The sequence below is a fragment of the Lactuca sativa genome, chromosome 6, assembly GCF_002870075.4.
Source record: "Lactuca sativa cultivar Salinas chromosome 6, Lsat_Salinas_v11, whole genome shotgun sequence".
NCBI lineage: Eukaryota > Viridiplantae > Streptophyta > Magnoliopsida > Asterales > Asteraceae > Lactuca > Lactuca sativa.
Window position 1 is genome coordinate 142,729,263 of NC_056628.2, and position 13,532 is coordinate 142,742,794.

General features: G+C 35.1%; 1 protein-coding gene and 1 non-coding gene across 2 annotated transcripts; one reads left to right on the top strand and one right to left on the bottom strand.

Annotated features, from left to right (window-relative positions):
• Positions 1-402: 402 nt before the first annotated feature.
• On the bottom strand, positions 403-2,646 carry LOC111918124 (dolichyl-diphosphooligosaccharide--protein glycosyltransferase subunit DAD1). The gene is made up of 5 exons (XM_023913792.3): positions 2,489-2,646; positions 2,337-2,384; positions 1,261-1,348; positions 944-987; positions 403-698 (listed from the first exon to the last, which is right to left on the bottom strand). The coding sequence occupies exons 1-5, from the start codon at positions 2,576-2,578 to the stop codon at positions 615-617; spliced, it is 354 nt and encodes a 117-aa protein (XP_023769560.1). The 5' UTR covers positions 2,579-2,646; the 3' UTR covers positions 403-614.
• A 72-nt stretch (positions 2,647-2,718) lies between these two features.
• On the top strand, positions 2,719-2,792 carry TRNAI-AAU (transfer RNA isoleucine (anticodon AAU)). Its single transcript has one exon. It is a non-coding gene; the product is annotated as a tRNA-Ile (tRNA).
• Positions 2,793-13,532: the final 10,740 nt, after the last annotated feature.

Sequence of the window (13,532 nt, forward strand, 5' to 3'; positions counted from 1 at the left end):
ATACGCTGAAAAGAACAAGAATGCTCTTCTGTTCTTGGCTTCGAATGAAAGCAGAAGGGAAGAACAAGGATATGTGTTGAACAAGGATATGTGTTGATTGTATTGGTTTATGAGAGAGAGAGAGTATTTTCGTTTTTCTTTTATTTTTAATTCTTTTTAATTGTTGTAATAAAAGAAAATTAAAATATTAAATAATCAGGGGCAAAATCGTCTTTATAAAAAAGTTCAAACAAAATCGGACCAAACTCGCAACAAAATGAAAAGTTTGGACCTCTGATGCTAGTCTAAACTTTTTTGGACCAAAGTGACAATTTTCAGCTAACCACACGGACCATTCGTGCAGTTTTGTCTTTTCTCTAATAAATATTAAATACTACTAATAATAGTAATAAAAGAAAAAAGTAAAACAAAGCATACAAGCCTTCGGTGTAACAGATGTAGCCTAACAATTGAACAATATGTTTTGGATTGAATTACAATTTTCGAAATGAAATGACTAAACAAACCTCATTGCAAAACCCAATTTCTATTTCTTTGACATTTTAAAAGTTTTAAAGGTTCGACTTAATTATTATATCAAAATTCAGTCATATAATATTCTTTATATATTAAACCTATCCAAGGAAATTCATAATCACCAAATGTAGCACCAAATTGCATAGAACAAAGTCTGCAAAAGCACGCTCAGGAGGTAAATCCTGCACAAAAAAAAAAAAAAAAAAAAAGGAAATTAACAGAAGGGCAATTTGGTCATTTACTAAAAAGAAACATAAGTGTATATTTTTTACTTAACGAGCAAAAGATAGACTTGATATATAAAGTTATGGAAAAGAGGCTTTCTCCTTTGGTTTTGGCTTTTCACAAATTTGCCCTCGTTAAATTGACAAAAATAAATAAATAAATATCATCCTTAGTTTTATGCAGGAATAAATAACGAATATACCTTGAATTCCTTGTTTTCTTTGTTCACTTGAATACGAAGACAAACTGTAAAAAAAAGAGACAAAATGAGGTAATTCAGTATCATTTCTAGACAAAAGGGTAAAATCGTCATTTTCTCTATTAACAATTTATTTTGACTATGTCTATACATCAATTTCTTTTACTTGATGAAGAAGAACGCCTTAATAGAGAAAATCAAGGAAAGGGGCTTTTTTTTTATTGAGTCCTAACTTTTTACAAAATTGCCCTCATTTATTTCCAAATTTGCCATGATTTTCTGAAATATCATCAGAAAATTTATGAAAGGGGTCCACTTACCAGCTAGGACAGCTGTCCCAACACAAGAAAGGACACCAGAGAGAAAAGAGTTGAATGGAAATGACCCAACCACTGCCATGTAAACCACCTGATAAATAACAAAATACATTAATAACCATAAATTCATGTTAGTTGCATAAATCATTGTGAAAGTTGTTTGTTGGAATGTAAGGGTAAAATGGTCATTTAGTCTAGGACAAACGGATTAGTCTAGAAAAGAAAGTAAGAAACAAACTTTATGTAGACAACACTTTATCTATACAGTCATCATTACCCATTAAGTCTTAACATTTTATACAGAGGAAATCTTTTCTATTCCACATTGTAACATCCCTTTTCAAACAGCTTCACAGCATATAATTTTGAGAGATAACTGAAAACATTGTTGAGAATCAGAGTTATAAATTTCATTAGTTTGTGTATAAAATGTCAACATGCAATAACTAGTGCCTTATTTTCAAGATTACATTTTTAAGGACTGTGATACTGACTTACATTAAGATTAAGCTATGATAAATTCATATATAGATAGAATCATAGAATAAATTATATATACAGAAGTATAACAAGTATTAAAATTATCAAATGTAAGAAATTGGATTAAGTTTTATACTATATAGATAGTAAACACTGAAACATTAACAGAAAACCATCTGCATTTCACAAATCTGCTATAAGTTTTAGGTCAATTACAGGTCCCCATGAAGTTCTCAACACAACCAATCCATGGAAATAAAAGAATTCTTCAAGTTTTCATGCAAGCGAAGAAGAAAAAGCAAATTCAATCAACACTTTACAGACAAAAAACCATAAAAAGTTAAGAAAACTAAACCCTAATAAGCATTTACATCAATATAAGCATAGAAATCCTAACTTATCAGACGATTGAGTTTCACGAGTTTGCAAGTGAGGCAAAATCCTGAACTTAAACGCGAAGGAACTACTACATTAACTTTTCAATCAAACACCGTGGAACTAACAAATCTTCATCCACGATGAGCAGCTAGTTTCGATTTATGCGAAATTCGTATAAAACCGATCTTAATTAGATAGATAATGAAGCAAAAGACGAGTACCTGAATTACAGCGGTGAACACAGCAAAAGCCACGTACAGATCTATGATCTAGAAGAAACACAGAAAAATGTCAATCGTTTTAGTTCATTCGGACACTAAGAAACCAAAACACACAAAATTTACGTGATTAGATCGAGGGAGAAAATGAGAACCTTGAGATTAGTAGGAGTAGCGGCATAAGCAGATCGGAGAGACTGAAAAAGAGCCTGTGCATCATCTTTCGTCGTCGGCGATCTCCCCATTTCCTCTGATCACAGTTTCTGTGCGTTTACTCTCCAGTCTCCACAATGAAGTCAAATTGAGAGAAACCCTTGTGTACTAAAATCTCAGATCAAGTTTTTAACTTACGATTTCAAAATTTACCAAATCAAATTAACATCAAGGCCTATTAGCTCAGCTGGTTAGAGCGTCGTGCTAATAACGCGAAGGTCGCAGGTTCGAGACCTGCATGGGCCATTTGGTTTTTGTTTTTTTTTTTTTTTTTCTAAATTATTTACTTATTTACCCCAATTTTTTGTGTAATTTATATTTTGCACTCTTAGTTTTTCCGCCTCTTTTAATTTCTATACCTTTTAAGCTTTTCATTTCCAACTTTTACCACATGTGGATTAATATGTATTTGTTAGTCTATCAAAAAATGTTGGTGTTATATTTAAATTCAAGAATAAAGTTTTATTATTCATTCTAATTTATGAATAAGTTCCAAACTTAAATTTATTTATGATAAAATATTAATTAAATGTCACTGCAGCTCAATTAACTATCGTCGTTTATCCGATTTGGTCACTAAATTTTTTTTTGCTCAATATGTCATTAAACTTACAACTTACATGTCTATTAAGTCATTTTCATTAGTTTTGAACAGATCATCCATTAACCAATTATTATAAATTACAAGAATGGTCTGTATGGTTTCAATTTCTTTTGTGGTTGGTCATTTACCAGCATCGTTCATCACCTGCACCACCATTGTTCATTTCCGGCACCTAGTGACGTTCACCTCGAGCAACCCCCGCGATACATAACTAAAGGGACGACAACAGATAATCATACAACTAGTTAACCGAATAGCAGATAGATCTACAACCACTACCGTATAGCAACATCCTATATACCAGGATACATAACTAAAGGGGCCGACATTGGTGCTTGTGACTCATAAGAACAGTGAGGAAAACTCACCTCACAGTCTGAAAAATAATTGAACAATACACTGCTCCGAATACCAGATCTACAGGTCACTTATTCGGCAGATAGATACCACGGCTTAGTTATAGCTCAAAATACCCTTAAGTCAAACTTGGTTAAAGTCAAAGTCAAAGTCAAAGTCAACGGGTTAATGAGTCAACTTGGTCCACTCATCCAAGTACGTGGGGCGTACTTAGCTCCTACGTCGGGCGTACTCCTACTTTGATCGGAGTCGGGAGGTTGACCATGTACGCGCAACGTACATTCAGGTACACACGGCGTACGCTTAGAATCTTCTTTCCTCAATAAGAGCTTAATGCATTAAGCTCTCACGTCCCAATTTTAGATCTAAGGCCAAAATACTACTAAGAGTCATCAAGTTTCAAACTTTATGACTTTGCATGCCCATTAAATGCTTAATACACAAAATCCCAACTTCTTAACACCTTAAGACCTTCTAAAGCATGCATGGAGAAAAATTAAGCATCAAGACCACATTTGTATGACTCAAGACCCTCATTAGGTTTTAAAGGACGACTTATTCTACTAAGAGCATCAAATGCTCAAGAATCATCCTAATTGGGACAAAAAATGCCTTAAATGAAGAAATGGCTAGATCTACAAGATAGGTTAATCAAGTTATGAGCTTTTTACCTCCTGGAGGTTGTTAGCAAGGAGAGAATCCCATATCTAAGTTGCTTCCAGGCTTCACGGTCTTCCCACCACCTTCTTATTCTTCAAGAGTACCACAAAACATAAAGATGAGCTCAAGATGCACTCTTCTCACTTAGGGTTAGCTAGGGGGACGTTTTCTCAGATAGAGGTTGATGAGGGAATGAGAAATAAGGTGATAATGATACTTATATATGGACCAAACCCTAAAAATTAGGGTTTGAGGTTTCTTCACGTACATGATGTACTCTTAGCATATTAAGGTCCGCCCTAGTATGCCCATCGTACTAGATCTTGGCCAAAATTACCAAAATGACACTATAGGCCATTCTTGCAATATTTCTCAAGCACAAGGGTCAAAATAGAATATTTATTCATACATAGGGTTAAAATTGAAATACCTCAACATCAGGATGTTATAATTTTTCAGGTGTTGAAAGACTCTACAGTTTCAAAAGATGAACTCAATCAATGTGCAATTAGAATGAAGAAGATTGGTACAATCTTACATGTAAGTTATTAGGCTATTGGCAATTGACATTGTGTTTCATGAATTGTAGTAAAAAGTTAATAGGAACAATATGAGAGTGAAAATTGTTTGGTATTTTTAGGTTACATAATTTAAACCAATCAATATACAAACATATAAGCACACATACGTCTTATAAACAACCATATGAAAATTTCATCACTGAAAGGAACCGGGAAATAGAAAGGTACCCAAGTACATATGATTTTGTGATCGAAGTAGTTGTGGTCATGGTTCTATGACTTTATCTCATCACATATTTCAATATTCAGATGTATGTTATCGTAAATAACTATTCTATGCATATGTGTAGTTCATCACTGGATTATCATTTTTAAAACAACTAATATTAACAAATTAAAACCGTCAAGAAAACGTGAGTCGCATCATTTTTTTCTTCATTCTTTCCTCACCTAGGAAATGGTCACCTACTTCTCATTTTTTAGGTTTTTAAATAAATATATAATTAATATAATTTATCTATAAATAAATTCAAAATTTTTTATTAATTCAAAAATGTTTAAGGTATGTGTGTTTAACCTATTTGGTGGTGAATCTAAATACGTAACACCAGATTTTAATTTCACATCCAATTGTCTTTGTTCTTTTTAATATATTAAATTTAAAAACGTTTTATATTTTATCCAAAATGAATAGATCATCAACAATTTATGATATACTTTTACGTAATAAAACACTTCACCTGCAATATATCTTTTGAAATTCATTTAAATTCATTTTTTTTGGAAAACCCGACTCACATGATATTCATGTATAATGATTTATACATAAAAACTATAAAAGTATCTATTTAGTCTTTCAAACGTATAACATTAACCATGATTGCAGAAACAACATAATGCTTACTTAATTAACAAACTTTTATAATGATTCAAATAATGTTTTTGTATAACTGAAGAGATTCTTCATCTAACGAGATATTTTTTGGACTCAAGAAATGGAAATTGACTATAAAAAAGTATAACATAAAGTTTCATAATCTCCTAAGCTTCACAAAGAGATTATAGCTCGATGTAGATGATAAGGTGAGTCAATTTGTTGAGCGACTATCAGAAATTTTCAACTCTAAATGAATGAAGTAATAATACTTGATCAATATGTATGGAAAAAAAAGATAGAAGACACTCACAATGCATGATAAAATGCAAAACACAAAAGTGAAAGTAAGACGCAAAGAAAGAATAGCTATAATAGTACGAAGAGTAATATGGGATAAAAGAGCAAGACTTAGAATTAGGCAGTTGGATCAAAGGAAGACATTACATGTTTTAGACACAGAGAAAAAGGGCATTTTTCCAATACTATCATAAATGGAATGAGAAGGTGTTATCATTACAATGAAGAAAAACCCATGAATTGTCTAAATAAGAAGAAAGATGAGCAATAAGCGAGTACAAATGAGAACGATTTCTCAATGGAAAAAAGCGAGCTCTTTAGATGACTGTTGATGTCGTCTTAGGTTCTTTTTAGTAAACTCAATATATGTGTCACTCTTGTTTGATTTTAGAGACACAAATTTGTATGTCTCGTATGTATTTGGTAGAAAAATTAAATACCATAAGGGATCATGAAAAGTACTTTACCATTAAAATCTTTATTGTAATGGAATTTGTTGTGACACTAATAAGCAAGAATAACATAAAGGTATCTTAAGCTTAACTATGTAAGTATAATTCAAGGCAATATAAGTTAAAAGAAATTGTTTCCTTTTACTCTTTCATTCTGATATGAGACAAAATCATCGTAGAGGCGGATAACTGTAACATCCCTATTTCAGACCCATAATTTTTGCCTTTTTGATATAATTAAAGTTGAAAATTTTAAATATACCAAATAATTAAATAACATAATAAAATATGAAAATAAAATTAAAATATAATTATTATTTTATTTATTAATTGATAAACAATTATATAATTAATTTAGATTATTGTGTTATTTTGGTCAAAAATTTATAACTATGGGTACAATGTTAATTTAGACAAACTCCAGTATTTGACTAATGGTTAACTCAAATAACCTTTTGTGTCTAGCTGTAACGTCCAAAAATAAAGAGCAAAAATTTTCATTTTTAATTTAAATACAACTTTATTTCAAAACATTGTCATATAACCTAAATAGACCAAAGTATGTCACTAAATCATATCATATTAGAGTAAATGTCAAAAATGTGGAAAAGTGGTGTGTGATCTGCAATCATCCCGGGCTCTTCCCTTTCGATCCTGAAGTACCTGAAGCATAAACTGAAAACTGTAAGCCCAAAGCTTAGCGAGTTTCCCAAAATACCACATACCATACATAAATAAACACATACTAGGCCCCCGCCCCACATCGGGCCTCGCCCGACATCGAGTCCCACTCAGCCTCGGGCCCCGCCCGACATCGAGCCCCACTCGGATCATAGATATGTCATTCATTAGGCCTTGCCTGACACACATATAAGCATATAAACATATAATCATACTAACATATGAGATGATCACAAAGATAACAACATACAATACAGTCACCGAGCCTCGCTCGACATCGAGCTCCGCTCGGTATACATACCAATGCATACACATGTAAGAGTCATACACACATCTAGCATCCTACATAAAAAACCATGGGTCGATATCGGTGCCTTGGACACGCTAAACACAGTGAGGAAACTCACCTCAGACTATTGAATCTTATAGATAAATCTCTTACTGCTGGCCCGCTAAAATCCTTGTACTATAATCACAAAATAACATCCAGTTAATAATTGGATCCCGGCTCACACTAAGAGTCCAAACTAGGGTAAAAGACCTTTTTACCCTTTCCCTAACTTGGGCCAAGGCCAAGGCCCAAACCAACTGTCCAAAAAGCCCAAATTCCAAAATAATGACCCAAAGTCCAAATATGGCCCACTTTTCCAAATTAGGCCCAAATCCCTTCATGGGCCTTCAACCAAAAGAGTCTAATAAAATAGCATCAGCCCAAAAATGGAATTTTGATGGCCTAACAAGGACCAAGACTCTAAGGTCCAACATGGGTCCAATACTGAGAAGCCCACAATTCTGAAGCCTACTGCTGAGTACGTAGGTCATACTCAACTCGTACGCTTAGCGTACTCGCTTTGGGGCTTGTACACGCAGCGTACCAGCTTGTACACAGAGCGTACTCCCCAGCTTGACCAACTTCCATTATTAAGCTCTTAATCGGCTAAGACTTCAACCTAACACTTAGATATGACTTCCTTAAGGTGGTTTATCACATAAAGTTGGCAACTTTACATGTATGCATGGCTTAAAGGGATTCTATAGCTCAAAATGTAGCACCTAGTTCTTGGTACGTATTCTTTGTAATTAACTCTTTAAATATTGCATTTTTGGCCTTGGACTCGGCGAGTTGAAGGACCAACTCGCCGAGTAGAAGTGAGATGAGACGCAGGGTCTAAGTTGTGGACTCGGCGAGTAGACCCTGTCTGGGCAAAAACCCTAACCTGGGTGTTTGCACCCTATTTAAACGCTCTAACTTGGCCTCCTTTGTCCCTAACACTTCCGGAGAGCTGTAGAGCGAAACCCTATCCCCCATATTGTTCTTGTGAGTGATCTTGGCCTTGTGAAGGAAAATTGGAGCTTAGTAGAAGAAGGAGGAGGTTGAAGAGTGCAAGAAGGGGAAGTAGATCCGAAATCTACATTGTGGGAAGCTTCCATTCAGGTAGAAAAGTTCCTATCTTGATCACTAGTTCATTAGATCCCCTTGTTGTCCCTAATTAGTGGTTCTCAAGCCCTAACAACCTCAAACTCCATGTGTTTATGCTCTATGTTCTGAAAGGACTTCAAATATGGATCTTATGGACATCTTAGAAGTATATAGTCTTTGTGGCTGAAGTGATTAATGTTCCTATTAAGTGTATGACCTCATAAAGAGCTTGGAATTGCCTTTTGGAGCTCATAGGGCCATGCATGCACGTAAAGTTTGCAACTTTACGTGATAAGCATGCCCTGGGAGCCTAGATATATGGTTTGGAGCCGTTGCATGTCTCAGATTTGGTTTGTATGGGAGGAGGGCTGAAGGGACTCGGCGAGTTCCAAAGTGGGCTCGGCGAGTTCTATGAAGATGGTCTTAGACTCGACGAGTTGTTCTTCAAACTCGGCGAGTCCTATGAAGATTGCCTGGAACTCGACGAGTTGTTCTTCAAACTCGGCGAGTCATATGAGTTGTTACTGAGTTAAGAAGGGTTTAAGTGTAGAAGGTCCAACCCTTCGTAGTTGCACGCAGAGTTAGCAATTTAACGTGTAGCAATAGTCCCATAAACCAAATCCTCAAGATGGATGCTCTGGTGAGGATTTGGAATCAAGTAGGAGATCTGCTCGTGGGACTCGGCGAGTTGTTCTCGAACTCGGCGAGTCAGATTGCGAGTCAGTCTAATCGTCCATAGTAGTAAGTTTAGGGTGACTCAGTGAGTGGGAAGAGGGACTTGATGAGTAGAACTGGGATAGTATGGGAGGGACTCGGCGAGTCTGTGCCATGACTCGACGAGTCCAGTCAACTGGAAGTTGACTTTGACCAAGGAGCTGACCTTGGACCAGAGGTAGGTCAGTCATTTGACCTAAGGGTATTTATGAGTAACTAATCTATGTTTATGGATTTATGGCCGGAGGATTACCGGTACAGCAGTCAGACGTCTAGCAGGCAGACTTTCGGTAGCTACTTTTCGAGGTGAGTTACCTTCCAGTAGGAACGGGTCTAAGGCACCAAGGCCGGCCCGTATAGATGATATGTAGTATCGGAGTGTGGGCAGAGCCCGTATCTTATAGTTGAGTTTGATTATGATATATGCCAGTACGATAGAATTGTTTATACTCGTTGTCTGTGTGATACTTGTATGTTGTGGCTTAGTAGCTGAGTGTGGGCGAGGCCCGTATCTATCAAATAGCGGAGTATGGGCGAGGCCCGTATCTCCCAGATAGCGGAGTGTGGGCGAGGCCCGTATCTCCATGAGTGTGGGCGAGGCCCGTATCTCCTAGTTGTTCATTATATGGTTGCATGGTATGAGGTATTATGAGGGAACTCACTAAGCTTCGTGCTTACAGTTTATTGTTTTGGTTTCAGGTACCTCTTCAGATAGGGGGAAGGAGCTGGCGCGGTAGCGGCATATCACACACACACACACACTCTTGTTTTCCGCATTATGGATTTTTCTGGGATGTACTCTGACATATTATTATGATGTGGCTGGTTTTCAGACATGAAGCTTTATTATGAAATTTTTATATCGAAGTTTTTATGAATTGACCTATTTTAAAAAAATAAAATTTTTGGCCTGTATTTTGGGATGTTACACAAAAGAACTTAATAAAGAGTCTTAACTCATGCAAGAGTCCATAAAACACCTCAAAGCTTGCATTTTATGGACAAATGGACCAAAAGAACCCTAGATCTACCATTAATCACTTATGGAGTGAATCAAGAGGCTCAATCAACAATCATTCAAATGAGTCAAAAAGCACAAAATGGCACAAAACTAGATCTAACATCATAGATTAGCAAGATGGGAGCTTTTTACCTCACAAGAATAGCAAATGATGAACTAATCCCAAATCTTTAAGCTTTAAACACAAATCCAAATGGTTCACTTATTCTTCTCCTTCACAAAGCACCAACAAGCACACTTTATGTCTCAATAAGGTTTCGATTTCTGGACAATAAGGGATGGAGGTTGTCTAAACATGACCAAATGAGGCTATCATAAGGCTTAAATAGGCTGCAATACCCTAAAAATTAGGGTTTCATTAGCTATACGTATATAATGTTGGGTTTTGTATACTACAACATCTTATGATGCACATACAACCCTAAATGCCTTGGATCTATGTTTTCTCTAATTATACATGTAATGGTGTTTCCAAAGCATTAAGCCTATAAGTAGCATGAAAATGACATAAACAATATAAAATGCTAGTTAGGGTGACATACCTTTTATGTAGCTTAAAGCCTTGTTGTATTTGGCTTAAAGAGCTTAGCACCAATAGTGTGGATGCCTCAAATGGAATCACAACACACCATGGACAAAGGTGTCTCTTGAGATAGAATCTCCATGCACCAAAAATACCTCCATGAACTCCAAGAACTAGGGTAGGCATTTTTTTAGCTATAGAGCACATATTTATATGTAGGATTCCAAGGGTCATGGGTATAACCCAAATCCATACCCAAGGGTTTATGATCCATGGATCATGTGGCCCAACTCTTTATGTATCCATACATAAACTTAGTCCAATATGGATCGTAAGCCCAACACATATAAATATAACCAATTACCATAATTAGTCCCCATAGATTTAATTAGTCTCTTTTGATCACTAAATTAATTCCAAACTAATTCTTGATCAATACTAATTAAATCCTATGATTTCATATTAATATATTAGAACTTATAATATATTAATAAATCACATATAACCTCTTCTCAAAAGTCTATCCTAACAAATTGTCCTGATAATATGCAACCTAAATGGACCATGCTACTCTCGGGTCGAGTACATACCAATAATAGTTATGGGCTTAGACATCTAATCTAACACATAATGTATGCCCAAAATACGTGGTCCAAAGGTGAGATCATCCCCATGCTAGTATGCTAAGCGTACCACCCTGTATGCCCTGTGTTTGAAGGCCAAAAAGAAAGAAATTTGCACTTAGGGTTTAAAAGAGACATGCCCGAAAATGAATGTTACACTAGCAGTGTCAGAAATCTTGATAGGGATGGGCTAGTCTTGTACATATAAGGGAGACTAGTTAGTTTTGTACATTTTATGGGCCAAAGTGCGAAAAGTAGAAAGTAAGGGGTCGTATTTGATAAATTGTAAAAGATTAGAAGCTAGCCATTCTCTTCCCCAACTCTCCCATTTTTAAAATTGTTCTTAGAAAGAGAACAACACATGAAAGGTGTTTTCATCCATTGAATTAGATTTATAGAAATATTTAAGTGTTTGAGAAAAAGGAGAGCTAGAATCATCATCTTTGGACCATTAAAATGCAACCTCTCATGTACTCATCATTACTTTTTAGTTTAGGTTTAAGATTTACCCAAAATCCAAGTTTGTAGTATGATCAAATGCTTTGATAGTGTTTCTTAATGAGTTTTAGCCATTAGAGCACACATATCTCATTACATTACTTGTTTCATCACGATTTCAATTATAATGGTGGAAATTAAGCTTGCAAGCTTCAACAATGGTGGAATCTAAATGTAATTATTTTCATGAAATTGATATTTTTATAAACTTATTTTAATGTTCTAAAACTATATTCAAGTTATGGAACACATCATTTGTTGTAAATTGCATTTATGGATATGTGTTTGGCCTTCAACTTTGATCAAGTTTCAATGGTTATTCAAACTCTACTTTGAAACAACTAAATTTTGATATATTAAATCTCTTGGAAATGTCATAAGTTAGATGAACTAAGTCAAATTGAAAATTAATCGATGACAACGTTAATTAATGTAAGGATCGATCAAAATTTTTTGTTTAAATGATTTATATGAAAATAAACCATGATTTTAAATGTTCAATTGGTTGATCACCACTTTTAAGTCATATATTCATGTTTAATTGGCTTTCCAAAGGATCAGTGACATATTATGAAATTATTATTGACTTTTTAGACAAGAAAAATCAATCTAACTAAAACCTTTGAGCTTAAATGAAGCTTGAAGGATAATTGGGAAGTTTGATGGCTTCTAATTTTGGGATGCATATGGAAGGTTTGGAAGCATATACACTATAACTCAACACCCAAATGAATGAAAATTGTCAAAATGGATAAGTCTAAGCACCACATGACCAATTTTCTTTCAAAGGAAAAATGTACATGACCCTTCTACTACCTGACCAAAATAATGAATATGTTGTAACATTTCCTTGGCTGATTCGTTTGACCTTCAAACCAATTCCATTTAGGCCTGACAAACGTGTCGTGTTCGGGTTGGCGTGTCGCGTGTTGGCGGGTCAAAATATGTCAACCCAAACACGACCCATTTAAATATACAGGTCACGTGTTGGTGGGTCACGGGTTGGCGAGTTTGGAACATAAACCCATATATGACCCACCAACCCATTTATTTATACGGGTTCACAAGTTGGCGGGTTCGTGGGTCAGATTTGAGTTCATGGGTCCGAATTTTAGATATTTAATTCTTAAACATCCAAATGAAAACTAAAAACATTCATAGAAACATGTTACAAACTTAGCCTTGTAGGTTACGACTTATGACATTAGACCATCCACCACGAGTCATAATGTCGAAACATTCAAATGGTCTATGAATAAATGATATATATTATGTAATACTTATTAAATATTAATACTTGATACATAAATACATTTAAAAATAAAATAATTTTTTTATTAACAATATAAACGGGTTGGCGGGTCAACTCGTTTATTTTTTGAGAAACCCATATATGACCCGTTTAATAAACGGGTTGGCGGGTTAGCGGGTTGGTGGGTTGAAAAACTCAACCCAAACCCGTTTATTTCGTGTCGTGTCGCGTGTCGTGTCAAGAATTGCCGGCCCTAATTCCATTGATATCCAACCGTCTTAAATAGCTAATTTAAGTTAAAAAAAGGTTTGTTATGTGTTGAGTTTATTAGGAGCTCAATATAGCATGTAAGTGATGCATACAACTATTTTATACAGCTCTGGTTGGAGCCTAGTGGTTGATGTACAAAACTCTATATAAGAGGTCCAAAGTTGAAATCCTAACACGCCTAAAATATCGTTAATGTTTAGCAACTGACATTCCTTA